General features: G+C 34.0%; 4 protein-coding genes, 1 long non-coding RNA gene, 1 other non-coding gene and 3 pseudogenes across 10 annotated transcripts; 6 read left to right on the top strand and 3 right to left on the bottom strand.

Annotated features, from left to right (window-relative positions):
- Window positions 1-550: 550 nt before the first annotated feature.
- AT4G02320 (Plant invertase/pectin methylesterase inhibitor superfamily) lies at window positions 551-4,005 on the top strand (the record flags this gene model as incomplete). Its single annotated transcript, NM_116465.2, has 3 exons — window positions 551-1,315; window positions 2,976-3,136; window positions 3,314-4,005. The coding sequence occupies exons 1-3, from the start codon at window positions 612-614 to the stop codon at window positions 4,003-4,005; spliced, it is 1,557 nt and encodes a 518-aa protein (NP_192141.1). The 5' UTR covers window positions 551-611.
- Window positions 2,581-2,818, bottom strand: MIR5635d. The gene has a single exon (NR_141776.1). It is a non-coding gene; the product is annotated as a microRNA ath-MIR5635d precursor (primary transcript).
- Window positions 4,006-5,012: 1,007 nt separating the features above from the next.
- On the top strand, window positions 5,013-5,412 carry AT4G02317 (annotated as a pseudogene; the record flags this gene model as incomplete). Its single annotated transcript has 1 exon — window positions 5,013-5,412.
- Window positions 5,413-5,905: 493 nt separating this feature from the next.
- AT4G02314 lies at window positions 5,906-8,296 on the bottom strand (annotated as a pseudogene; the record flags this gene model as incomplete). Its single annotated transcript has 1 exon — window positions 5,906-8,296.
- A 39-nt stretch (window positions 8,297-8,335) lies between these two features.
- On the top strand, window positions 8,336-8,887 carry AT4G02312 (annotated as a pseudogene; the record flags this gene model as incomplete). The annotated part of the gene is made up of 1 exon: window positions 8,336-8,887.
- A 2,113-nt stretch (window positions 8,888-11,000) lies between these two features.
- Window positions 11,001-12,050, top strand: AT4G02310 (Galactose oxidase/kelch repeat superfamily protein; the record flags this gene model as incomplete). Its single annotated transcript, NM_116464.1, has 1 exon — window positions 11,001-12,050. The coding sequence occupies one exon, from the start codon at window positions 11,001-11,003 to the stop codon at window positions 12,048-12,050; it is 1,050 nt and encodes a 349-aa protein (NP_192140.1).
- A 1,643-nt stretch (window positions 12,051-13,693) lies between these two features.
- Window positions 13,694-17,429, top strand: AT4G02300 (Plant invertase/pectin methylesterase inhibitor superfamily). The gene is made up of 3 exons (NM_116463.2): window positions 13,694-14,441; window positions 15,048-15,208; window positions 16,673-17,429. Exons 1-3 carry the CDS (start codon window positions 13,696-13,698, stop codon window positions 17,362-17,364), a joined length of 1,599 nt encoding a protein of 532 aa, NP_192139.1. The 5' UTR covers window positions 13,694-13,695; the 3' UTR covers window positions 17,365-17,429.
- A 467-nt stretch (window positions 17,430-17,896) lies between these two features.
- AT4G04085 lies at window positions 17,897-18,467 on the bottom strand. The gene has a single exon (NR_141775.1). It is a non-coding gene; the product is annotated as an other RNA (long non-coding RNA).
- Window positions 18,468-21,424: 2,957 nt separating this feature from the next.
- Window positions 21,425-24,392, top strand: GH9B13 (glycosyl hydrolase 9B13). 2 transcript variants are annotated; one of them, NM_116462.4, is made up of 7 exons: window positions 21,425-21,883; window positions 22,258-22,665; window positions 22,747-22,839; window positions 22,940-23,101; window positions 23,176-23,287; window positions 23,485-23,648; window positions 23,744-24,392. In NM_116462.4, exons 1-7 carry the CDS (start codon window positions 21,605-21,607, stop codon window positions 24,074-24,076), a joined length of 1,551 nt encoding a protein of 516 aa, NP_192138.1. In that variant the 5' UTR covers window positions 21,425-21,604; the 3' UTR covers window positions 24,077-24,392. The 2 variants fall into 2 exon arrangements, with proteins under 2 accessions (NP_192138.1, NP_001328883.1); NM_001340370.1 differs by having other exon boundaries at window positions 21,477-21,883; window positions 21,979-22,665; window positions 23,744-24,336.
- The last annotated feature ends 68 nt before the right edge of the window (window positions 24,393-24,460 follow it).

Below are 24,460 nucleotides of genomic sequence, written 5' to 3'. Positions count from 1 at the left end.
AGATCGTTTGTTTTACTTAAATTTGTTCTAAGTTTTGGAAGAGTTTATTAAGTTTTGTTTTCTAAACTTAATAATTAGTTTTAGAAAAATATTGATTACAAAAAGAACTAGTTTTCATATAGATTTTTTTTAAAAAAAAATACAAAATTAGTATAATATTATTAATTTATTGATAAATTAATATTTTTATAAATTAATAGAATTATTCGAGCCCAACATTATTGATGTATAGTAGTGTTACTGTGGTTGATTTGAACTTTCACTTTTGAGCCGAAAGATAGTTTCTTTAGACCTACTTACTAGGTCTTTCACATGTTAATGGGCCGAGTTCAGTGGAGTGAAACCCAACACCAATAGTCAACCCATTAGTTCTTAAATTAGGCATCAAATTTTCTGAACGGTGGATCTAAACAATAATAACCAAAGGATATTTCTTTCCTGTTACGTTCAACAGAATTTCAATTGTGACTGAAATCATATATCATTCCATATACAAATCAAATGCAAATTACTTCCATGTCACTCTTTTTTTCGTTCTAGGTTACCGTTGGAAATTTATTATATAAGTTTTTGTTTCATACAGCTTCTCTCTTAAAATATTATACAATCCAATGACGACAAAATCAAAACACATTATTCTCAGTTTGACCTTTCTCCTACTTTTCTTATCCACCGTCTTCTCATCTCACGTAACGCAGCGTTTTACATCCTCCGATGACATCACTGAGCTCGTCGTCACCGCATTAAACCAAACCATCTCAAATGTCAATCTCTCTTCCTCCAACTTCTCCGACCTCCTACAACGTCTAGGGTCTAACCTAAGCCATCGCGATCTTTGCGCATTCGATGACTGTCTCGAGCTACTCGATGACACCGTCTTCGATCTCACCACCGCGATATCCAAGCTCCGATCTCATTCTCCGGAGCTCCATAACGTCAAAATGTTACTCAGCGCCGCGATGACAAATACACGAACGTGTCTCGATGGTTTCGCTTCTAGCGACAACGATGAGAATTTGAATAATAATGATAATAAAACATATGGAGTGGCTGAGAGCTTGAAGGAGAGTCTTTTCAATATCTCTAGCCACGTCAGCGACTCGTTGGCTATGCTTGAGAATATTCCAGGGCATATTCCGGGGAAAGTAAAGGAGGACGTTGGGTTTCCGATGTGGGTCTCAGGGAGTGACCGGAATCTACTTCAAGACCCGGTGGATGAGACTAAGGTTAATCTCGTGGTGGCTCAAAATGGGACTGGAAACTACACGACCATTGGCGAGGCCATATCCGCCGCACCCAACTCGAGTGAAACCAGGTACGATAAAGTTAAATATTAGGTTTGATTGGTAAGGTAACGTGTAGATGACAATAACATTCTGCATGTTTTTTACATGTTACGAAATTATATTAAATGACGTCTTTGTGTTGCCTTCTTTTCAAAGTTTTGGCTCGAATAATGATTCATTTGTTCCATTTCCTCGATTTTTACCTTTTGTTTTTTTTTTTTTTTTTTTTTTTTTTTTTTTTTTGTCTTTATGTTTCGTAGAGTCTAATTTAAGAAGGATTCGGTGGAAAATGATAAGAAATATAAGCTTAAAATATAATGACGACAAAGTGTTACAAATAATTTCAATTAGTGAATTTTTTTATAGATCAGTAGAAAATTCTTGTTTAGTCCTTGCTTTGAAAATCTTCTTTGAATTCTATACTTATTATAATACGTTTTTCCAAGTTTTGATATGTAGAATTATTTGAAGACTCTTTTCTTGTTTCAGCATTTTCTTTCAACAAATTATCTTAAACTTGCTCTATACTCATCACAGCAGCTACAACAACATAGCTTCAACATTTTTTAAACTAAAAAAAAAAAAAAAAAAATCTTAACTTGAAGAACGAAACTATTTTCTTCTATTCCACGCAAAATCAATGACAAATTATAAGTGTCAAATATTCACAAAATATCTCATCAATAGTTTCTACGGAAATTTTGGTTGTGAATTGAGATCATTAGTTTTGTTTTGTTTCCTTTTGACAAAACAAAGAAAGAACTAATGATATTAAGGTAATCAAACTTTCATAAACGTCACTCAGAGAATCAAGAATAATTTCTACATGATCAATGGAAAAGATCTCCAAATAAACTATGACATAAAACACATAATCTTTCATTAAATTGCCAATTAAACATAAAATTCCATAAACTGTTTAGATATTGTTGTCGACCTGTCCATTTAACTTTAAGTCAGTCAGGGAAATTCTAAAAATATATATGTTTTAAGAGTACAATTTATATTTTCATGATCTTATTCCTTTTGTAATCGGTACCTACATGTATGTGTAACAATAAGAGTGAGATACATGTACATATTTTTTCTTTTGGTCAGCAATACTCATACATGTTTAATTTTATTATACATATGTCTTTATTTTTTAGCTTAAAAAATACATAACTATGCTTATCGGAAAAAATGTTATTTAATACCTAAACTTTCAAAAAATGGCCAAATTAACCGTGAACTTTTGAAATGGTCGTTTTATACCTCAAAAAAAAGTTGATTTCTAATTTAACCTATAATTTATTGTTGACTTCTAATTTAACATATAATTTATCGTTGACCCAGCCAAATAGACTCACCGTTAACACTCCTTAACAGCGCTCCTAACAGCCGTTACAAAACATGGCCTAACAGCCGTTATCGTTGGTTTAAGGACAAAAACAGTTGTTAGTTACGCTGTTAGGAGAGCTGTTAAGAAGTGTTAATGGTGAGTCGATTTGGCCGTGTCAACGATAACTTATAGGTTAAATTAGAAGTCAACTTTTTGTTGAGGTATAAAACGGCCATTTCAAAAATTCATGGTTAATTTGGCCACTTTTTAAAAGTTCAGGTATTAAATAACATTTTTTCTATTCTTTATCACCTTTGAATATTTATTTCAGTGTCTCAGTGAGTGTATATTGATTTTTTTTATGGTAGGTTTGTGATATATATAAAATGTGGGGAATATTTTGAAAACATTGAAATACCGAGGGAAAAGACAATGATAATGTTCATTGGAGATGGAATCGGACGGACAGTAATAAAAGCTAACCGCAGCTATGCAGATGGATGGACAGCCTTTCACTCTGCTACCGTTGGTACGTTTTCTTCTTAAATTTAATTTTAATCCCTCAGTTTTATAATACTAAACATTTCTGCAGCTTATATTAAATATTACTCAAATAAATACCTTTCATAGGCTTCACGACTAACGATTATAATGTTTATTGTGATTCACTAATCAGCTAGTTTTTACTTTTGTAAATGATGTGCAGGCGTGAGAGGTAGTGGCTTCATAGCTAAGGACTTATCATTCGTGAATTATGCCGGACCGGAAAAACACCAAGCTGTGGCATTACGAAGTAGCTCTGACCTCTCTGCTTACTACCGATGCAGCTTTGAAAGCTACCAAGACACCATTTACGTCCATTCACACAAACAGTTTTATCGAGAATGTGATATATATGGCACAGTCGATTTCATATTTGGTGACGCATCGGTTGTGTTCCAGAATTGTAGTCTCTATGCTCGTAGACCAAATCCTAACCAGAAAATCATATATACCGCTCAAGGCCGGGAAAACTCACGTGAACCCACTGGTATTTCTATAATTAGTAGCAGGATTTTGGCGGCACCTGACTTGATCCCTGTGCAAGCCAACTTCAAAGCATATTTAGGTCGTCCGTGGCAACTATATTCTAGGACGGTTATTATGAAATCGTTTATTGATGACTTGGTGGATCCTGCCGGATGGTTGAAGTGGAAAGATGATTTTGCTCTTGAAACTTTGTATTATGGAGAGTACATGAATGAAGGACCCGGTTCGAACATGACAAACCGGGTCCAATGGCCTGGTTTTAAGCGTATCGAAACCGTAGAAGAAGCAAGTCAATTCTCTGTTGGTCCATTTATCGATGGTAACAAATGGCTTAATTCTACGAGAATTCCTTTTACTCTTGATCTCTGATCTAATCATTACAATTTTGATAAACATAGTTTTTCTCTATATATTATGAGCAAAATTTTGTTACTATTTTGTGCATAGGATTGTATCAGTCTTTTAGACATTTTCCTTTTATCATGGCTCATTAATTACAGTACTTGCACAACGCACACTTATATGTTCTTAATTCATATATCTTATAACATTTTAGTGTCTCAATAAAAAAAAACGTTTTAGTGTCGTTTTCTCTTTTTTCATCTATTCATAGCTCTAGCTGATATATAAGAAAAGAAGAAAACAAAATTGCTGATTGTGAAGAGAGGGAAATAAATAACTTTCATAGGCTCTTATATAAATTATAAAACAACTTAATTTTTAAAGTTTTGCAAACAAGCTCTCTAAATTAAAATATGTTTTGGTTGGAACAAGATCTCTGAGATTTTGAGACAAACACACAAACACAATCATGTTCTTCAGTCATGAGGTCAGAGTTTTCACGATTTCATCGAAAGCTTTTATCTTCTTCGTGACTTTGATGCTTGATATTTAAATCGAAACATGTCACACATGATTTCCTAATATAACTTTTGCTGGAATATAACTTTGTCTTTGACTTTGATGCTTGATAATTATATCGAATTACGTTTTTGAAGAGTGTGTCTTTATGATTGGGATCCAGTACTCAATTCTTTGTCATGACAAATCTTGTAATTGTTTTGGCTGTCTTGTCTCCATCCTCTTTTATTTCAAAGTGTGATATAACCAGAGCTGACCAAAGTGTAGGTCGAAACCTCTACAAATCATACAAATTAAAGACTAAAACAAATCATTCGAAAATATTGTTACCGACGAAGAATTAGTAGAGCTCACAGTTATGACGAAAATCGTAGATAACCAAACACAGAAAAACATACAAAATTTACACTAAGTCAGAATACTTATATATAAATAAGGTCTTACACATGTTCAATATGCATGATTCTAAGAAAAGGTTTTTTTATCTATGTCTCAAATACATAACTCTTAGCAAGATTCAGCTCACTCTTCCGGAAACACCACAATAGAATAGTGTCTGAAAAGAGAAATCAAACTTTATTGGATATGGTTTAGATAGATGATAAATCTCACTGATCTTCTATTATCCTTTTGAGGATATACTCTAGAGACGTCTACGTTTCTGCTAAACATATGTCCATTAAAATCAGTCGACTTGAAAAGGTTCATAATTTGTCTTTTCTGAAAATTTGGGATTGTGAATCTTATGTCAAACGATTGATTACTGATAATCTTGGACCCAAATCTGATAAATGCTACTTCATAGGTTATCATAAGGAAACCACAAATTATTACTTTTACTATCCTACTGACAACAAAGTGTTTGTTGCTCGAAATGCACTACAAGAAAACAGTCGTTTTGCGAGGGAAAAATTACTCGTTAATCCCTCGCAAACAGCTATACGCAAGGGATTTGCGAGGAAAACGAGTTCCTCGCAAATCGCTTCTCGCAAATGGTTATATGTCGCAATTCCCTCGCAATTGTTGCGAGGAACTATTTTCCTCGCAAATCACACGCAATTGTTGCCTAGTACTTCCCTCGCAATAACTACGACGGATTTGCGATTCTGTTTTACCGCCTAGCAAATCTCTAGCAGAATTTGCGATGGATTTGCAAGCGTTCTGCAACGTTTTTTCTGATATATTAAGACTTGATTAGTGTCTGATTAGTCTCTAATTACCTAGTTAATTAGTTGTTAATTATAGATGATTTTGTATGCAATTCAAAGCTGAAATTTCATTAACTTGTTCTAAATAGATAAATACACAATTGAAGTTTAAATTCAAAAACAATATTAGATTGTTTGAAACTCTAAGAACTTGTTCTAAAGAGATATAACAAGGAAAAAGCAAGACAATGTTTTCAAAATACAGTTGATGGAGGAGAGGATCCTGTTGCAAGGTTAGCTAGGGCAGCAGCTGCTGTCTCCTCATTGGCCACCTCCGGTTCTGGAGCAGTAGACACAGGTGGTTCATTTGGGTTGGCCTGTCCTGTCTGTGTCGAGGAACCACGTCGAAGAATTGCAGCCAAAGCAGGATCTTTTTCAGCAAGATAGTCAAACAGGATGTCGAAGCTATTGATCTTCTCAGCCTGAGATTGAATGCATGCTTCAGCGGCAGCCAGCTTCTGAGAAAGTATGACCGGATCATCACTAGGAAGCATTGGACCACTATGGGCTGAGGATGCTTCAAACTGCAGAGATCCAACCCCATAAATCCTTCCTTTCTTTCGCGGAGCAACCAGCAAAGATCACAAACACTCACAAGGACACAACAGAAAAACCATGAGAAACCAAGTTCAAAAGAATTCAGACACAAAGTATAATGAATAAGCTGCCAAGACTAAGAGAACTTTATATCAAACACTAGCGACACAACACAAACATTTCAGACAAGTACACAACACAAACACTTCAGACAAGTACACTAAAGAATTCAGACAAGTACAGAAGTACACAACAGAACAGAATTCAGCTGCCAAGTACACAACATAATTCAGACAAGTACAGAACACAAAGAATTCAGACACAAAGTATAATGAATAAGCTGCCAAGATTACGAGAACTTGATATCAAAGACTAGAGACACAACACAAACATTTCAGACAAGTACACAACAGAATTCAGACAAGTTTACAAGTACACAACATAACAGAATTAAGCTGCCAAGTACACAACATAATTCAGACAAGTACACAACAGAATTCAGACAAGTACACAACACAACAAGCTGCCAAGTACACAACATAATTCAGACAAGTACACAACAGAATTCAGACAAGTACACAACACAACAAGTTGCCAAGTACACAACATAATTCAGACAAGTCCACAACAAAATTCAGACAAGTACACAACACAACAAGCTGCAAAGAAAAAGCACAAAAGATTTACCTCAGTAAAAATCTTGTTTTTGGCATGAACAGACAACCCACCTGATCCAGTGCTCTCCGGATTGTCCAGTGAGCACATATGAGACTCTTCCTCTTCTATCCTAGATGTCACTTGCTTGTAAATTTCCTCTGACTTCCCATCGATGAAAGTTCCATCCGCTTTTCTGTGTGTCTCATCTAGCAGCTCTAGGAAATCAGGAGTTGTTTCTCCAGTCTTCTCACACTGAAACACAAAGAGATAAACAAGTTAGATTCATAACATTGTAGTTTAAGTAATGGTAAGGAGAGAAGAATACTTATCTAACCCGTTTTCTTGCACGAGCTTTGTAAGAGGTCTGGCCTGAACGGTGTTTATAGATGCCTTTGCCATCCGGATCATGATATCTAGCATTTCTGCTGTTGTTACTTTTTTTCTCTGACTTTGGATCTTGCCAAAACTGTACTAGACCTTTCCACACATCAGGATCAATCCATTTTGGCTTGGCTTCATCACCCTTCTCCTTCCAATTTCCCTTCCACCTTGACACTTGATCAGACATCCTAGACTTTAGCTTTGCTTCAAACTCAACCCTTACTCTTTTGTTAATTGAACGGTCCCAGTTATATACTTGCTACAAAACAGACAAAGCAAACATCAAACATCAGACTACAAAACAGACAAAGCAAAGCAAACAAAACAGACAAAGCAAACAAAACAAGCATAAACATCAAAAGAGCACAAAACTTACCGCAAACGTTTCATACCATCGATCGATTGTAGCCTTTGATGTCTGTGACCAATTGGCATGAGGTTCTTTGAAATCTCTTTCAAATATGCTGCGGACTGTTGCTGCAACTGTAGAGTCATCGTCAAACCTACAACAACAGCAACAAAACACATAAGGATCTCTATGTCTTTATACTTCTAAGAAACTACAATGCTAAGTACAACCAACCTAAATCCAGAGACTTCTAAGGCAGGACCAAACTTCTAAGGCAGAACCAACCTAAATCCAGAGACTTCTAAGGCAGAATCAAACTTCTAAGGCAAAACTAACCAACTTACAAGACCTAATTCCAGAGACTATAAGCTTAACCTTACCATAGAGTACCCGGAGGACGCTTTGGGTCTAGCCTTGTCAAGCCAGCACGACCAGGACTATCGAGGAGCTCTTCCAGTGTCAGATTGTTGAGACGGTCAGCTTGAACATCAGAATGATTGACAAAAGGCTGAGTCGTTGGCGTTGGAGGCGATGGTGGAACGGTTGAACCTGAACCTGAACCTGAACCTTGAACCCCTGAGATATTCCCACCACTAAGCGGAGAATTGACATGCAACGGGTCACGCTGCTGTTGTCTAAACCGGACATAAGTATTATCCGACGGCATCTTGCACAAAAAACAAATCAAGTGTTAGATCTGGGAAAAAAGAAGTAAGATCGGAGAAGAAGAATAGGTCAGATTTGAGAGAAGAACTTAGATCGGAGAAACAGAGGTTACCTTTGAGGCAAAATAGATCGAGTCAGAGAAGAAGAGCCGCGGCGGTTCTGGAGCACAGATCGAAGAAGAAGAGAGGCGGCGAAGAGAGTTTGCGCCGTAATTAGATCGGAGAAGAAGAGAGGCGGCGATGAGTGTAACAGATTAGAGAAGAAGAAGAAGAAGAGTTAGATCTGGGAAAAAGAGTAAGATCGGAGAAGAAGAATAAGTCGGATTTGAGAGAAGAACTTAGATTGGAGAAACAGAAATTACCTTTGAGGCAAAACCGATCGAGTCGGAGAAGAGGAGACGCGGCGGTTCTGGAGCACAGATCGAAGAAGAAGAGAGGCGGCGAAGAGACTCTGCGCCGTAATTAGATCGGAGAAGAAGAGAGGCGGCGATGAGTATAACAGATTAGAGAAGAAGAAGAAGAAGAGAGGCGGTGACGGAATCAGATCGGAGAAGAATAGCTCCGGCGCCGAAGAGATCAGAGAAGAAGAAGAAAAAATTTAGGGTTAGGGTTTGATGCGGCTGGTTTGAGCTCCGCTCAAACCAGGTCTTCGAGTATATATAAAAATTTATTTCCTCGCAAAACCCTCGCACAGTTTGCTTTGAAATTGCGAGGAAGATTTTTAAACCAATTAAAACGAACCACATATTGCGAGAGAATTGCCAGAACTCCTAGCAAGTCCCTCGCAATTTATGATTTTTAATAATTTAGGATTTAGGGTAAAATTTGCGAGGGAAGTGCGATTGCGTCTAGCAATTCCCTCGCAATTCTTCAACCAATTAACTCACCATTTTGATTCAGTGTTTGAATCAGATCTGATTTAGATTCTCCTATTTCGAATAAGACTCTCAGCAAATAAAAACATGAGTAAATATTTTAAATAATTTAAGGTTTATGGTAAATATTTGCGAGGGAACTGCTACGACAGACTTGCAAATCTCTCGCAAAGACCTCGCAATATTGAGTCAATTTGAAAAAATACAAGAAAACACTAATTAAAATTATTCGGATTAGTTATTCTGAATCATTAGGAAGTTAAATATCTACATTAGAATCTAATTTCATCTCAAAAAATTCAAATGTGCATTTTTCCCAAATACATCAATGATGAACTTATGTGTTTTCAATAATATGAATAATAAGTGTTTAACATCTTCATTATGAAATGTTGATATTGAAACATATACAATATGTTTTTGTGCATCACCATATAATCAACTTGTATGATTATACAGTCATTTAGATTTACATTTATAAATAAAAATCAAAGATCCCAAATCACTTCTATGTATTTTAGGGTTTAGGGTAAAGATTTGCGAGATTTTTGCGAGTGGTTTGCGAGGGTTGATATTGTTAATTGCAAAGTACTCGTATATTCCTCGCAAATTTGCGAGGAAGCAGTCTCTCGCAATATTTGCGAGGGATTAGCAACGTTCGTCCGTGGTGTAGTAAAGTACTTGCAATTCCCTCGCAAATTTGCGAGGGATTCGTTCCCTCGCAATTGTTCCTCGCAAAACGACTGTTTTCTTGTAGTGATGGTACTTTTTTGAAAAGAGAGTTTCTTTCCAAAGAAAATATTGGAAGTAAAGTATTACTCGAAGAAGTTTGAGAACCACAGAAGAAATATGAGTCATAGCATATAATATATTATTTGCATTTAAGTTTCTCTTAGATTAGGAAATTAGATTAATCTCATCTCTATATAAGTGAATATTTATATTGTATCTTTATTCTCATGAAAGTCTATTATAATTCTTTCTAAATACTCTTGTGTTCTTTACTCTCATCAGTTTATCAAAAATAGCAGATCATATCAAACAAAACAACCAATATGACTTAAATGGTTATTAGAAATTTTAAATCACAATCAACGAGAAAGATCAAAAAAAAATTCGAAAACTGCAAGCTTACTCAAGAAACACTAGAGTCGAAGCAGAATCTCAATCTCGATGGTTGTGTTTACAAAAAATTAAGAGTCTATTGTTATACTTTAGGTATCAATCATAGAGAATTTGTTTTGAATGATGATGTGAAGTAACAATATTGGTTGTTTAAAAATCTTTAGGGTTATAGATTTTATAAATTGTATATGTCGGTTTGGATTTATAAAATAGTGGTTAGGGTTTAGATTTTACAATTAAATAAAAATAGATGTCGGTTTGAGTTTATAAAAGAAATAGTTAGGATTTAGATTTTACAAGTAATTCGATTTAATTCTTTTTAGTGAATTAACTTTTTATTTTATTTAGATAATATTGATTGTTTTAATTTATTTAATTAGATTATATTGTAAATTTTGATCGGTTAGTTAAGAAGAGGTGATTAAGAGAGGAATAGTAGCCCAAAGGATATTGACTCCCTAATATTTCCTAATTGCCAAAGCATAACGATCCCTAAAATTTCGTTATTGACAAACGATATAAATAAAAGTTTTGACTCCATAATATTTCACGTGAGCATAATATTGTGTAAACGATTCCAAGAGGGAAAAGGATTACTATTCCTTTATATAAAGAAAGCTCATGTTGGTGTGATTATAAGAAAGCAAGCAAAGCGATGTTGATATTTGATTTAGAGAGACACTTGTTTAGGATTAGGGCCAAGACAATGTCTACGACGGCCAAGGAGGCCCCGTCGTCGTTATTTTCGTTACTGCCAAACGATATTGTTTTAAACATCTTAGCCCGCGTGCCAAGATGGTATCATCCAATTCTCTCTTGCGTGTCGAAGAACTTACGATTTCTCGTAAGTTCCTCTGAGCTTAAGATTACGCGATCTCTTTTGGAGAAAGATCGCTTCTACGTCTGCTTTCAAGAACATAGTAATTCTCCTTCCTTAACCACGTATCATTGGTTCAGTTTCACTGAGAATCGTCGTTGTTTGGTCTCGATCCCGTTCACTTCTCCTGTTGAGCCTTACTTTGCAACTCTCACGCTGGGCCCCGAAATCTACTTTGTTGGCAAGTCTAGGAGCATGTGGATCCTCGACTCTCGGTCTGGAAAGTTGCGTCAGGGTCCAAGGCCGCTTGTGGCCTGTGATCAGGCAGCTGTGGGACTAGTTAACGACAAGATTTACGTTTTTGGAGGAATTGATGACATGAATAAAAGATACTACGAAGGTATCCATGCGCAAGTGTTTGACCTAAAGACACAAACTTGGCATGTCGGGCCAAATCTCAGTGTGAAATTGGCATGCCTAAATAGGTCTGTGGTAACCCCGTCACTAGGCAGAAAAATTTATGTGAGGGGTACTGATCGAGACGTCACAATCTATGACATTAAAGATGGTAAATGTGACAAGATAATTCCAGCTGATGATTTCAGCAGTGGAGATATGTGTGTGGTAGACAACGTGATCTACATGTATTACCATAATGTTGGGCTAATGTGGTATGAATCTAAGGAGAAACAATGGAGTGTGGTTCATGGTTTGGAGTTCAACGGGGTTTTTAATAGCATCGCAATTGCTGAATACAATGGAAAGTTGGCTTTTTTGTGGCATGATAGGAACAAACGTGAGATTTGGTGTGCAATGATCAACTTGTATGGGAGTAGTAAAGTAGCAATTCGAGGGCGGGTCGAGTGGTCTCATCGTCTACTTTCTGATCTCCCTTCTAACTACAACTTTAAACATTTTACTATTTGTACAGATTATTAAAAGTAATCTTCCTTTTTTTTTTCTTAACCTCTAAATTATATTTAGAGGTTCCAGTGTTCCCGTAGTATAAATTTCATAAATTCTCTTTTTTATATTTTGATTTTTGTTGCCATCTAGATTTTATATCATGGTACATCAAAGATCATTTTTTATAACTAAAATTTTAAATTTGAAGTTATATAGATTATTTGTGTTGTTTAGTGTTTTAGATTGTATAATTATATTATAGTTGTTCACTATAAGATTTCACCAGTAGTATACTGTTTCGTTTTAATATCGACTCAAACCCATTTCATCATATAATCCAATTTCGTAAAATTAAATATTATTTTATTATTTTTTATAATACTTTATTTAAAAGACATAATTCGAATCAATTTAAAAAATTTCTTTAAATGGTTCTCATAACATATAGATTTTCAACTTTTATAGAGTTAACATATCATTAATGAGTGAACAGCTATTGTATTGGTTTTAATTTGCTTCCGAATTCATGAATAATTCTTGCATTCTCTGGTTGCAGCTTGAGCAACTGATTGTCCAAGCTGGTGGTAGAATCCTTCAGGTGGATATATAAACTAGACTGGTCGAGAACAGAACAACAAGATGATGATGATGATCCAGTTGCATTCCTTAGCGTTAATACTCGGATTTGTTGTTTAGAAAGAAAGAAAAAAAAGCTATTTAGAATGTGTGGGTAAAGAGAGGTGATTGTTGTTCATAGATCAGTACGATGTATCTTTGATATCATCTATTTTGACTCTTAAATCTTTGATAGTGATCTTATCTGAATAGTATGAATTTGCATCTCATAATTAAGACCATATGAACAAGAGCATATATATACAAACACAAGAATAATGCTAGAAACAGAAGCATCATAAGAAGCACAAAATTTTCTTGCAGCAAGCCAGCAAGTAACACTTGATTCTAAGTCAGCAAGTCATGATGCTCCTGAGACATGGAAGTGTTCAACGATGCCAGAAATGTAGCAATCCATTTTCTTGCAGCAAGCCAGCAAGTAACACTTGATTCTAAGTACTCCTTATTTTGAACAGCTCACAAAATATACTAGTACATTACAATTACATGGTTTTCGTTCGATGAGATAACCTATATATCAAACTGAATCAACTCTCAAAGATAGTCATTTTTTCATCTTCAACTTATTAAGTAAAGGTAAAACTCTAATTTCATGGATATAGAGTATACGGAGACACAGTCAAATATATATTTGAGTTAGAACTAAAATATAGTTTGTAAGTTTCTAATTTATTTATTTATTTTATTGAAGCTACTATATGTATATGTATTCGGAAAATTTGTAGTCTATGCATTTTTTTTACGTAGTAGGAAAATTCTTAATTTTATTTAATTAATTACTTAAAATAATATAATCAATTTGAATAAATTAGTTTAAGTTGAATTAATAAATTAATACTATAATCTAAAGAATTTTAGTTTGACTAACATAATATTCTTCTCCCCAGTTTATCTTCTCTTTTTATTTAATATGTTGTATATGTTCTTCGTATTTATATTGTTACTTTTGGGAGTTGATCTAAGAACCACAATCTTTCACTTTTGTTACATTTCAGTTTTGTCTTTTAAAATTTTCTACTATCACTACAATCTTAAAGAAAAAATGATAAATAATCATCCAATTAGAGAAAAACCAAAACACATTATTTTCAACTTACTGTCACTAATCTTTTTCCTAATCTTCTTATCCACCGTTGTTTCATCTCAATCACCATCATACACCACTCACAAAACCCAGCGTTTAACCGAAACCAAAACCATCCCCGAGCTTATCATCGCGGACTTAAACCTAACCATCTTAAAGGTTAATCTCGCTTCCTCCAACTTCTCCGACCTCCAAACCCGTCTTTTTCCAAACCTAACCCACTATGAACGTTGCGCATTCGAAGACTGTCTCGGGCTACTCGATGACACCATCTCCGACCTCGAAACCGCAGTCTCCGATCTTCGATCTTCCTCTCTTGAGTTCAACGACATCAGCATGTTGCTCACCAACGTCATGACATACCAAGATACGTGTCTTGATGGTTTCTCGACAAGTGACAATGAGAATAATAATGATATGACGTATGAATTGCCTGAGAACTTGAAGGAGATCATCTTAGACATCTCTAACAACCTTAGCAACTCCCTCCATATGCTTCAGGTGATTTCCAGGAAGAAACCTTCCCCGAAATCATCAGAAGTTGACGTTGAGTACCCGAGTTGGCTCTCAGAGAATGACCAGAGACTCCTTGAGGCTCCGGTACAAGAGACCAATTACAATCTCTCGGTGGCGATTGATGGTACCGGAAACTTCACAACCATTAATGATGCCGTCTTTGCTGCTCCCAACATGAGCGAAACTAGGTACGTACATAAATCTTAATTTAATGTAGTCAAGTATCAACGTTAACATTTGAAAAAAACTAATTACAAAGATGGTAATACCTAGTGATGTTGATATGATTTAACAATATTTACCGATCATATAGTATATGTTGAATATAACAATTTTGTTCATTTAATTTACTTATATATATATATATATATATAGTTTTTGTTGATACTTGACTACATTAAATTAAGATCATATAGTTATGTTGAATAGCACAATTTTGTTCATTTAATTTACTTTTATATATTTTTTGTTGATACTTGACTACATTAAATTAAGATCATATAGTTATGTTGAATATCACAATTTTGTTCATTTATTTACTTTTATATATTTTTTGTTGATACTTGACTACATTAAATTAAGATCATATAGTTATGTTGAATATCACAATTTTGACCGATCATATATTGTTTATTCACTTTGTTGGATTATTAATTTCGTCATTCTATTCCGTATGCATGTGATTTTATTAGTAATTCTGCAGAAGAATTCTCAATACTTTCGCGATATTCCGTATATGTCCAGTACCATTATTTATAAATCTAATATGCACATAATATTTTTTTTTTGGGTAGATTTATTATCTATATAAAAGGTGGGGAATATTTTGAGAACGTCGAATTACCTAAGAAGAAGACAATGATAATGTTTATCGGAGATGGTATCGGAAAAACAGTCATAAAAGCAAACCGCAGCCGCATTGATGGATGGTCAACATTTCAAACTCCTACCGTAGGTTTGTCTCTGAATCCCTTGGTTTTGTAGTGCTAAACATGATTTACTTAGCTAATCTTAAATCTCAATCATGTCTTAAGAAACTATATAAGGCCATTTGTCGTAACGAGGAGAGATGAATCCGGTCTATAGCATGGATTTGATTGGGTCTTATAAATTATTTAATCTAATGGAACTCTAAAATTTATTAGTTCTTGAAGAAATAAATTGTCGGAAAAATGAAAGAAATACTATGTTTTAGTTTCATTTAGTTTTATAAAGATAGTAGATTTTAACCCGCTATACATTTTGGGATTATATTTATTAAAAAAATAAAAATTTAATTTGTTTAATAGATTAAAAATATATATGGTTTAATGTTTTGTATTTTTTAAATGTACAACACTTATATCTATTTCTATATTATTTAGTGTACAATTAATATGTTTGATTTTTACTAGTTAAAACTATAGCAACAATAACATATAGTTCATTAAGTTAAAATGTAAATTATAACTAAATTAACTTAAAATTTAATTATATTTGTTTTGTTAATATTTTCTGTTTTGTTTGGTGTTTTAGATAATAGAATTATTATTTTATTGTTATATTTATGATTTCACCTATAGTATAACATCTAATATTACTATCGACTCAAACCCGTCATACCATCTAACCCCGTTCAGTGAAATTAAACATTATTTTGTTATTTATTCTTAATAATACTTTAATTTAAAAGATATATAATTCAAATCAATTTAAAAGTTTTCTATCAAATGGTTATTTAATTGTTATAAAGTTCACATGTTATTAATATTCTAAATCCGTCTAACCATCTAACCCCATTCGGTGAAACTAAACATTATTTTGTTATACTTTTTTTTAACAATACTTTTCTTAAAAGATTATTAATTCAAATCAATTTTTTTAAAATGGTTATTTAATTTGTATATTATTTAATTTGTATAGATTTCACATATTATAAATATTCTAAACGTTTTTCCGTCAAATTTTCTAAAAGTTTAATAAACTTTAAATAATTATAATATTTAACCTTTAAAAAAGTATAATATTAATAATGTCCTAATTTTTTTTTTTAAGTAATTAGAATCGATGGAGATATATTAGATAAAGAAATATTAGTAGTGAGGAATATTAATTAATTGATAAGAATTAATTCATTGTAAAGAAATTCCAACTTGAATATATATTTGATAAAAGTGCATATGTAAATAGACCATGTTGTTCAATCCAAATATAATACACATTTTTAGAAATTGCTTGTTAGAACATGATATATATACTCATCTAAAGATGGGCTTAGACCAAATTACATCTTGAGCCCAAATAAAAATCCATTTTCTGTTTTTATCTACACAAATCCACCCTAAAGATTTATCCACATCAAATATATTTTCATACATTTCTTCTGTGTTTTTTTTCTACCTTCCTAAAAGTATTAATTATGACATAATTGTTTATGCAGGCGTGAAAGGTAAAGGCTACATAGCAAAGGACATATCATTCGTGAATTCTGCAGGACCGGCCAAAGCACAGGCTGTGGCCTTTCGAAGCGGCTCTGATCACTCTGCCTTTTACCGTTGTGAGTTCGATGGTTACCAAGACACCCTTTATGTTCATTCAGCCAAACAATTTTATCGAGAATGCGATATATATGGTACAATCGATTTCATATTCGGCAATGCGGCTGTTGTGTTCCAGAATAGTAGTCTTTATGCTCGTAAACCTAATCCTGGACATAAAATTGCATTCACCGCTCAAAGCCGCAATCAGTCGGACCAGCCCACGGGTATATCTATACTTAATTGTAGAATCTTGGCCGCACCTGATTTGATCCCTGTGAAAGAAAACTTCAAGGCGTACTTAGGTCGACCATGGAGAAAATATTCTAGGACGGTTATCATAAAATCATTTATTGATGATCTTATACATCCCGCTGGATGGTTGGAGGGGAAAAAAGATTTTGCACTTGAAACTTTATATTATGGAGAGTATATGAATGAAGGGCCTGGGGCAAACATGGCAAAGCGAGTCACATGGCCTGGTTTTAGACGCATCGAAAACCAAACGGAGGCTACCCAATTCACAGTCGGTCCATTTATCGACGGTAGCACATGGCTAAATTCAACTGGCATCCCTTTTAGTCTTGGTTTCTAATCGTTAAATTTGATAATAATGAAGCAATCTGTTGTAACAATCATATATTGTATCGTAAACATTGGACTTAAACTTAAAATGTTTTTTGTCAACATTCTTGTTAAGTTTTATTGCATGCATAGTATTGGTGTAGTACTGTTTTAAAGCTGCCTTGGATTCAATGCGACATGAGTATGTAAATATAGCTATGGCTAGTCTATCGATATTGTGGCATAGCTATATTTACTTAGCCATGTGGATTCAAAGGTCGAATTACCAAGTGAGATTTTGTATATTGTGGCAGATTAATTGAGTTCTTAATTTCAGTCTGATATTTTGAGTGAATATGATAGAGAAAAATATGGTAGAATTTAAAGTATTAAACTAGTTAAATGAAAAAAATTATATTAGAATTTGGTCAAAGAAACTTATTTATTTGTCCACATGTGTAATTTAATATTTCCGATGAAATTTGTAGCCTTTACCATCTGTTTTCTAGGTTGTTCAATAATGGAAAGACTTTTACAGTGAAGCAGAAAAAGGAGAATAAGAACATGAATCCAAAGTTCGGTTTTTATATTTTTCCTCTTTATATCGTGTTGTTTTGTTTTGGAGGGTCATAATGCATGTGGAATCATCACAGAAGCGCACATGATAAGTACGACATTCCCATCCTCTCCATTATTATTATTCAACGCCACTCTTTATACTTATACATATACAAACATACATTGATATCCATTTTATACATATATCACTATATTTCTCACAAATTTTAAACAACAATATCCACATGTGATTAGCTTACTCGACGAGTAGAAATATAAGGAGTTTTCTTCGGCAAAGAAAGAAAAGCTAAGTCTTATGATTCATTCTTCAATAGTCGGGAAACAATTATTTGGCATCTGGAATGGGGACTGTTGTGCGAGGACGCACTCATGGGAATATCTTGGAGGTTGAGTCGCGATTCGAATATGCGAGAATGCCTACTATGGTAGACGGATAAGCATATCATGAAACAGAACACGGTCATGTAATGAGGGGGACAAAAATGGAAGATCATTTTAGAGTAAGAAGTAGAAGTATGGCCGTGTGATCAAACCTAAGGGTTGAATCACCATGACAATAGTACGTACATAACTATAATAATTTTCATAAAACGTTTAATTTACTTGTGTATGGACGACAAATTTTAAAATTATGTAGAATAAAAAAAGAAGGAAAAATGACGAAATCTTATATATATATATAGACATGATGTCTTCCATGCTTAATGTTTTGGCTCAAAATGCATCAATTTTTATTTTATTTTTCACTTGTTAATATTAAGGTAAAGTGTATATATCTCATTGCTAGCCTTAGCATCCTTGTTGGGTTTTGGACGTTTCTTCATGCAGACTAAACTTCTGAAAATATTCACTAATAACACTAAAGCAATGTTGTGTTAAAAAAGAAAAAAAATTGTTGTGTTAAGATTTCATTGGCTATAAATTACGTACAACTAAAATTATTAAATAAACACATATTTTTAATTTTTGTTTATATTATAAACTTAATGATGGATTATACTCGCATATGGGATTCATATATAATAGATGGCTCAGCCCGAAAGGCAATGAAACATTCCAAAAGTTTGTATTCACAAATCACAATCTATGAAAAAAGAACAATTGCATTTCCTAAAGATTGAACATGTAAACATGCTGCACAAGAAGTCAAGAAATTCATTAATGAGAATCAAATGCTTTACTATCAATAATGATTAATTGCTATAAAAAATGTGCTACAGGTAAATTAAAAGGATTTGATTGATTCTGTCTTTCATCAAATTTGTTTTATTATAAAGAAAAAGACAAATATTTGAGACCCTAATTAAAAATCTAAAACAGTTTAACTTTGAGTCTCTTGACAAATTTTTAAAGTTATAGGATGCTCGCATGCTTTCCTTTGCCGTGAGTTGGAGAAAATCAAAAGATCATCTCATTTTGTATCTCCCCATACACTTTCAGTAAATGTTTGAATGTATTCATAAATGTTTTCGGCACAAATTAAGCCAAAACCAAACTACAGTTCGACACCATGTTGTAATTTTGTCGATAACAAATTCAAACTTTCGATTATGTCTTGTTTCATTTGGCTCTCCAGACGAGGATTTACCATATTTGGAAAGAAAAGAATGCACATTGACGTCTACAAGATCACTATCCGATTGTCCAACCTCGCTCACAATTTTCTGAATACTAGGAGGTTATGGCCAAAATCCGTAATCCTTCCAAGCGCGAAACCACAACATATAATATTAATTTCGTTTTAAACGTCATTCGAACCGACGACCTCTAAGCTTTACCTATTATCTTTACCAGTTGAGATAACGATACTTGGTCTCGCTCAAATTATTAAAAATATTGTTCGAGACCATTTTGTCTATCTCCACTATCCCGAAACAAGCAAATAACTACTTCTAGTTCAATTTGTAAATATCAAATATCAAATTTGAAACAGTTTAAAGTTTGGAACTTGTGAGAATATAGAAAATTGTCTAGATAAAGTGAAGCAGTATTTACCTGTGATATAATTTGGGCCCTCGACATTTAGTATAATTTTCCGTAAATCAAGTGATTGGCTTGCCGATAAGTTATGACAATCATTGCTGTAACGCTTTTACCGTACATTATTATTCAAATAATTGTAACCTTTTCTTAGCAGAACGCATAACAATTTCTAATTAGCGATCATATATTACGGATTCGACTATAAAGAACAAAACCACTACTATAGTTCCTAATAATTGTTATAGTGGCCAGAGTTTATATAGTTCATTATAGATTCGTATTAAAAGGCTGATCACATGCACACATGTGTATGTGGAATGATTGAAATAAAGTCATGCAAGTCTCATCATCATCAATACAATCTACTCAAAAACATGTGTCCATGAATTTGTCTAGACCGGTTAATGGTTCAACGGTTGCTATGATTATTTATTTGGCATTTGTATAGCTAAAATTGGTACCTACACTATCTATATACATGACTTAAGACGCATAGATAAACAAATTGAAAATACATGATAGAACAGTAAACACTAATATATATGCCATTTGGTTAATCGAATCTTGAATCATAATAATTCATAACGTCCAAAAATTATATCGTGTGAGTAACCCCACACTTTAGAGATTCGTTCCCTCAAATTTATCTAGTAAATAATTTTGAACTGTTTTACATCCTTTATTAAAGTAATACATTGATCTCGAACACATATTATAAACGACAAATTAATCATGAAATGTGTGCTCATTTGGATAAACAAACTTATTATTTTGTTAAATAATATGATTTGAAGGCTACAATGTCTTGTTGGGAAACATAGGTTTGCCCGTCAAGATTCATGAAGGACGATTTTTAGACACAACATAAGGTTTCACTAATGAAGATGTGAAAATGGACTCATCGTTCTAAGTAAAAATGGCAAAGGAGAAGCTAGGCCCTTGCGAAAACTAACCCAACCAGGCAACCAATGTCTTCATCATCCGTATAAGCGTGTTGTCCTACACGTAACCATCCCTTGAAGAAACAGTCGACAACAAGAATCATAGACAATTGTTGTTAAACAATCTTTTGAGGTTACATAATCAATTCATGATCCTGATCCAAGCCTAGCTAGATGCATGTCGATCTTTCATTCGTTGTAGTGACGTTAATACTCAAAATCGGCATAACGTAAACAATATTTTTTTTTACCTAATTGAAAGAAAATATAATTTGAAATACATCCGTTTTGTCATTTACATACTTCACAAGCACCGAATCTTATCCAAATGTATTCAAAATAAATCCAAGAATAAAACCAGATACATAAGTAAAATGAATCTTTAGTCATAACTTAGATTTGCGAATGGGCTTCCATCTCCCAAACGAGTCGAAACAAGCACAAGTACGGACAATAACTTATTTTCAATATTTTCCACAAACCCCTCAATTATTTCTTTATTCTAATTTTGGACAAAAACTATTCAAATTAGTCATTTTTTTGAAGTTACATCTTTTTCCTTCTGACAATCCAAAAATCACACAAAAAAAAATTAGTCGAAAAACTTTTTAACTAGTCACAGAGCGAGGAGAGAGAGAGAGAACCTTTTTTTTCCTCTATAAAAAGCTGAGCCACTTCCTCTGTTTCCCACAAAGCAGCTTCTGCAACCTATTCGTTGGTTGGTTAATAGAAGCTCTCTTTCTCTGTCTGTCTTTCTCTCTCAGAGAAATGGCTCTTCTTCTAGTTTCTTCTTCCTCCTCCTATGCCCTCAGAGTCACCATTTTCTTGTCTTTCTTCTTCTTTCTCTGCAATGGCTTCTCTTACCCTACTACTTCTTCTCTTTTCAACACCCATCACCATCGTCACCACTTGGCCAAGCACAACTACAAAGATGCTCTCACTAAATCAATCCTCTTCTTTGAAGGCCAAAGGTCAGGGAAACTTCCTTCTAACCAGAGAATGAGTTGGAGAAGAGACTCTGGTCTCTCTGATGGCTCTGCTCTTCATGTAATTCACCTCAACTTTTCCTCACTCTCTTCTTCTCTTTTTATGAAATATATGAAATGGGTTTCGTTGGTTAATGAGAGATCTCAACAATGTAGGTTAAGTGTTGTATCAATATCGCCAAAAGATTCAACCTTTTTACATAACTCTACTGCATCAAAAAACAGAGGATAAAATTAGGGTTTTTGTTTTTTCCCCCTTTTTTCTAAAATCCCTAATTTTAACAAAATGGGCTTGCTTAGAAAGCTATAGATCTCAAGATTCTCAACAATGTAGGTTAAATTCTGTATCAATATCGTCAAAAGATCAAATCTTTATTAGTTGTTTTCTTTCCCCTCTTTCCAAAAAATCTCTAATTTGTGTGTTTTGTTGATTAGGTGGATTTGGTTGGAGGGTACTATGATGCAGGAGACAATATCAAATTTGGTTTCCCAATGGCATTCACAACCACAATGCTTTCATGGAGTGTAATTGAATTCGGTGGACTCATGAAATCTGAATTACAAAACGCTAAAATAGCGATTCGTTGGGCTACTGATTATCTCCTCAAAGCCACTTCACAACCTGACACAATCTATGTTCAAGTTGGTGATGCTAATAAAGACCATTCTTGTTGGGAAAGACCTGAAGACATGGATACTGTAAGAAGTGTGTTTAAAGTTGACAAGAACATTCCTGGTTCTGATGTCGCCGCTGAAACCGCCGCTGCTCTAGCCGCCGCCGCCATTGTATTCAGAAAATCTGATCCTTCTTACTCCAAAGTCCTCCTCAAACGAGCCATCAGTGTATAACATTTTTTTGTCATACTTTAATAATTTTGTGACATAAAAAATTTCTTCAACTGATTTTTTTTTTGTGTTTTTAAGGTTTTTGCATTTGCGGACAAATACAGAGGAACTTATAGTGCAGGATTAAAACCTGATGTTTGTCCATTTTATTGCTCTTACTCTGGTTATCAGGTAAATAAGTAAATGAGTTTTTCCTTTACATGTAATGATCAGATTTTGGAAAATTGTGAAATTTAAAGAGAGATTTGTTATTTTATGATATTTTTGGTAGGATGAATTGTTGTGGGGAGCTGCTTGGTTACAAAAAGCGACAAAGAATATAAAATATTTGAATTACATAAAAATCAATGGACAAATCCTTGGAGCTGCTGAATATGATAACACTTTTGGTTGGGATAACAAGCACGCTGGTGCCAGAATCCTTCTTACTAAGGTAAAATCTAAATTTATAAAGTTTTGTTATATCAAGTCCCTAATTATTTTTGTTGGTTTTTTTTTTGTGTAAAGGCATTTTTGGTTCAGAATGTGAAGACACTTCATGAATACAAAGGTCATGCTGATAATTTCATCTGCTCTGTTATTCCTGGAGCTCCTTTCTCTTCTACTCAGTATACACCAGGTTCTTGCATTTTTAATCTTTCACTAATTTTCACTTCATTTACATGTTATGGTAATTATTTTGTGGAGTTTTTTACATTATGAACTTTTTCTGTTTTGGTGTTTTTTTAGATAACCTATTTTAGAGAAGATATTTATTTGACTGAATAAATTTGCTCTTTATGAATATTAAAACATTTATATACATATGTTATGTAGGTGGATTATTGTTTAAAATGGCAGACGCCAACATGCAATACGTGACGTCAACATCGTTCTTGCTCTTAACCTATGCCAAATACTTAACCTCCGCCAAAACCGTCGTCCATTGCGGTGGCTCCGTCTACACTCCCGGTCGTCTTCGCTCCATCGCCAAAAGACAGGTCCAGTGTTAAAAATCTCTCAATCTTTAGATTTTAGATTATTTTGTTAAATATAAAATTTATAACATTTTCGTAAATTCTTTTTTGATATATAGGTGGATTATCTTCTTGGAGACAACCCATTAAGAATGTCTTACATGGTTGGTTACGGTCCAAAATTCCCACGGAGAATCCACCACCGTGGCTCCTCATTACCTTGTGTTGCAAGCCACCCGGCCAAGATCCAATGCCACCAAGGATTTGCAATCATGAACTCTCAATCTCCAAACCCTAACTTCCTTGTTGGTGCAGTCGTTGGTGGTCCGGACCAGCATGATCGCTTCCCAGACGAACGGTCTGATTACGAGCAGTCCGAGCCGGCTACTTACATCAATTCACCACTCGTTGGAGCTCTTGCCTACTTCGCCCACGCCTATGGTCAACTCTAGTTTAGTAACGAGTGTGTTAGTTTAAGTAAAAATAAAAATGAAGGAAGTTTTATCTTTGTTTTTACTTTTATTTGTTAGTAATGTAGTGGACCGAAAATCGGATCACAAGTGGACATTGGTCCGAGGGATGGTTTATTTGGTTCGTTATAATATAACGTCAAGTGTAATCTTATTGTGGTTATTAATGTTATCATCCTATTAATTACTATATCCATGTCGTTAATTTTTGATATGTTTATATGATTTTTCATATTTTTGGGAGAGTGGATAGAATCTCCAGCTGTTTAGCGTTATAATACACGAGTGATGATTTTGGGATTTCTTGATTGGTTCCCACTTTCTTGGAGTGTTGAAAACCTTACAACATTGTAAATATGTTAATAA

The sequence above is a fragment of the Arabidopsis thaliana genome, chromosome 4, assembly GCF_000001735.4.
Source record: "Arabidopsis thaliana chromosome 4, partial sequence".
In the NCBI taxonomy this organism is placed as follows: domain Eukaryota; kingdom Viridiplantae; phylum Streptophyta; class Magnoliopsida; order Brassicales; family Brassicaceae; genus Arabidopsis; species Arabidopsis thaliana.
The sequence above is the reverse complement of the archived record's forward strand: the minus strand, read 5'-3'. Positions and strand labels throughout refer to the sequence as shown.

Excerpts from the sequence above, each read along its gene's own strand:
- GH9B13 (NM_116462.4), top strand. The coding sequence starts at position 21,605 with ATGGCTCTTCTTCTAGTTTCTTCTTCCTCCTCCTATGCCCTCAGAGTC. Across the intron at positions 22,840-22,939 it reads GCTCTTACTCTGGTTATCAG|GATGAATTGTTGTGGGGAGC; the intron begins GTAAATAAGTAA and ends TATTTTTGGTAG. Across the intron at positions 23,649-23,743 it reads GCTCCATCGCCAAAAGACAG|GTGGATTATCTTCTTGGAGA; the intron begins GTCCAGTGTTAA and ends TTTGATATATAG.
- AT4G02300 (NM_116463.2), top strand. The coding sequence starts at position 13,696 with ATGATAAATAATCATCCAATTAGAGAAAAACCAAAACACATTATTTTC. Across the intron at positions 14,442-15,047 it reads CCCAACATGAGCGAAACTAG|ATTTATTATCTATATAAAAG; the intron begins GTACGTACATAA and ends TTTTTTGGGTAG. Across the intron at positions 15,209-16,672 it reads ATTTCAAACTCCTACCGTAG|GCGTGAAAGGTAAAGGCTAC; the intron begins GTTTGTCTCTGA and ends TTGTTTATGCAG.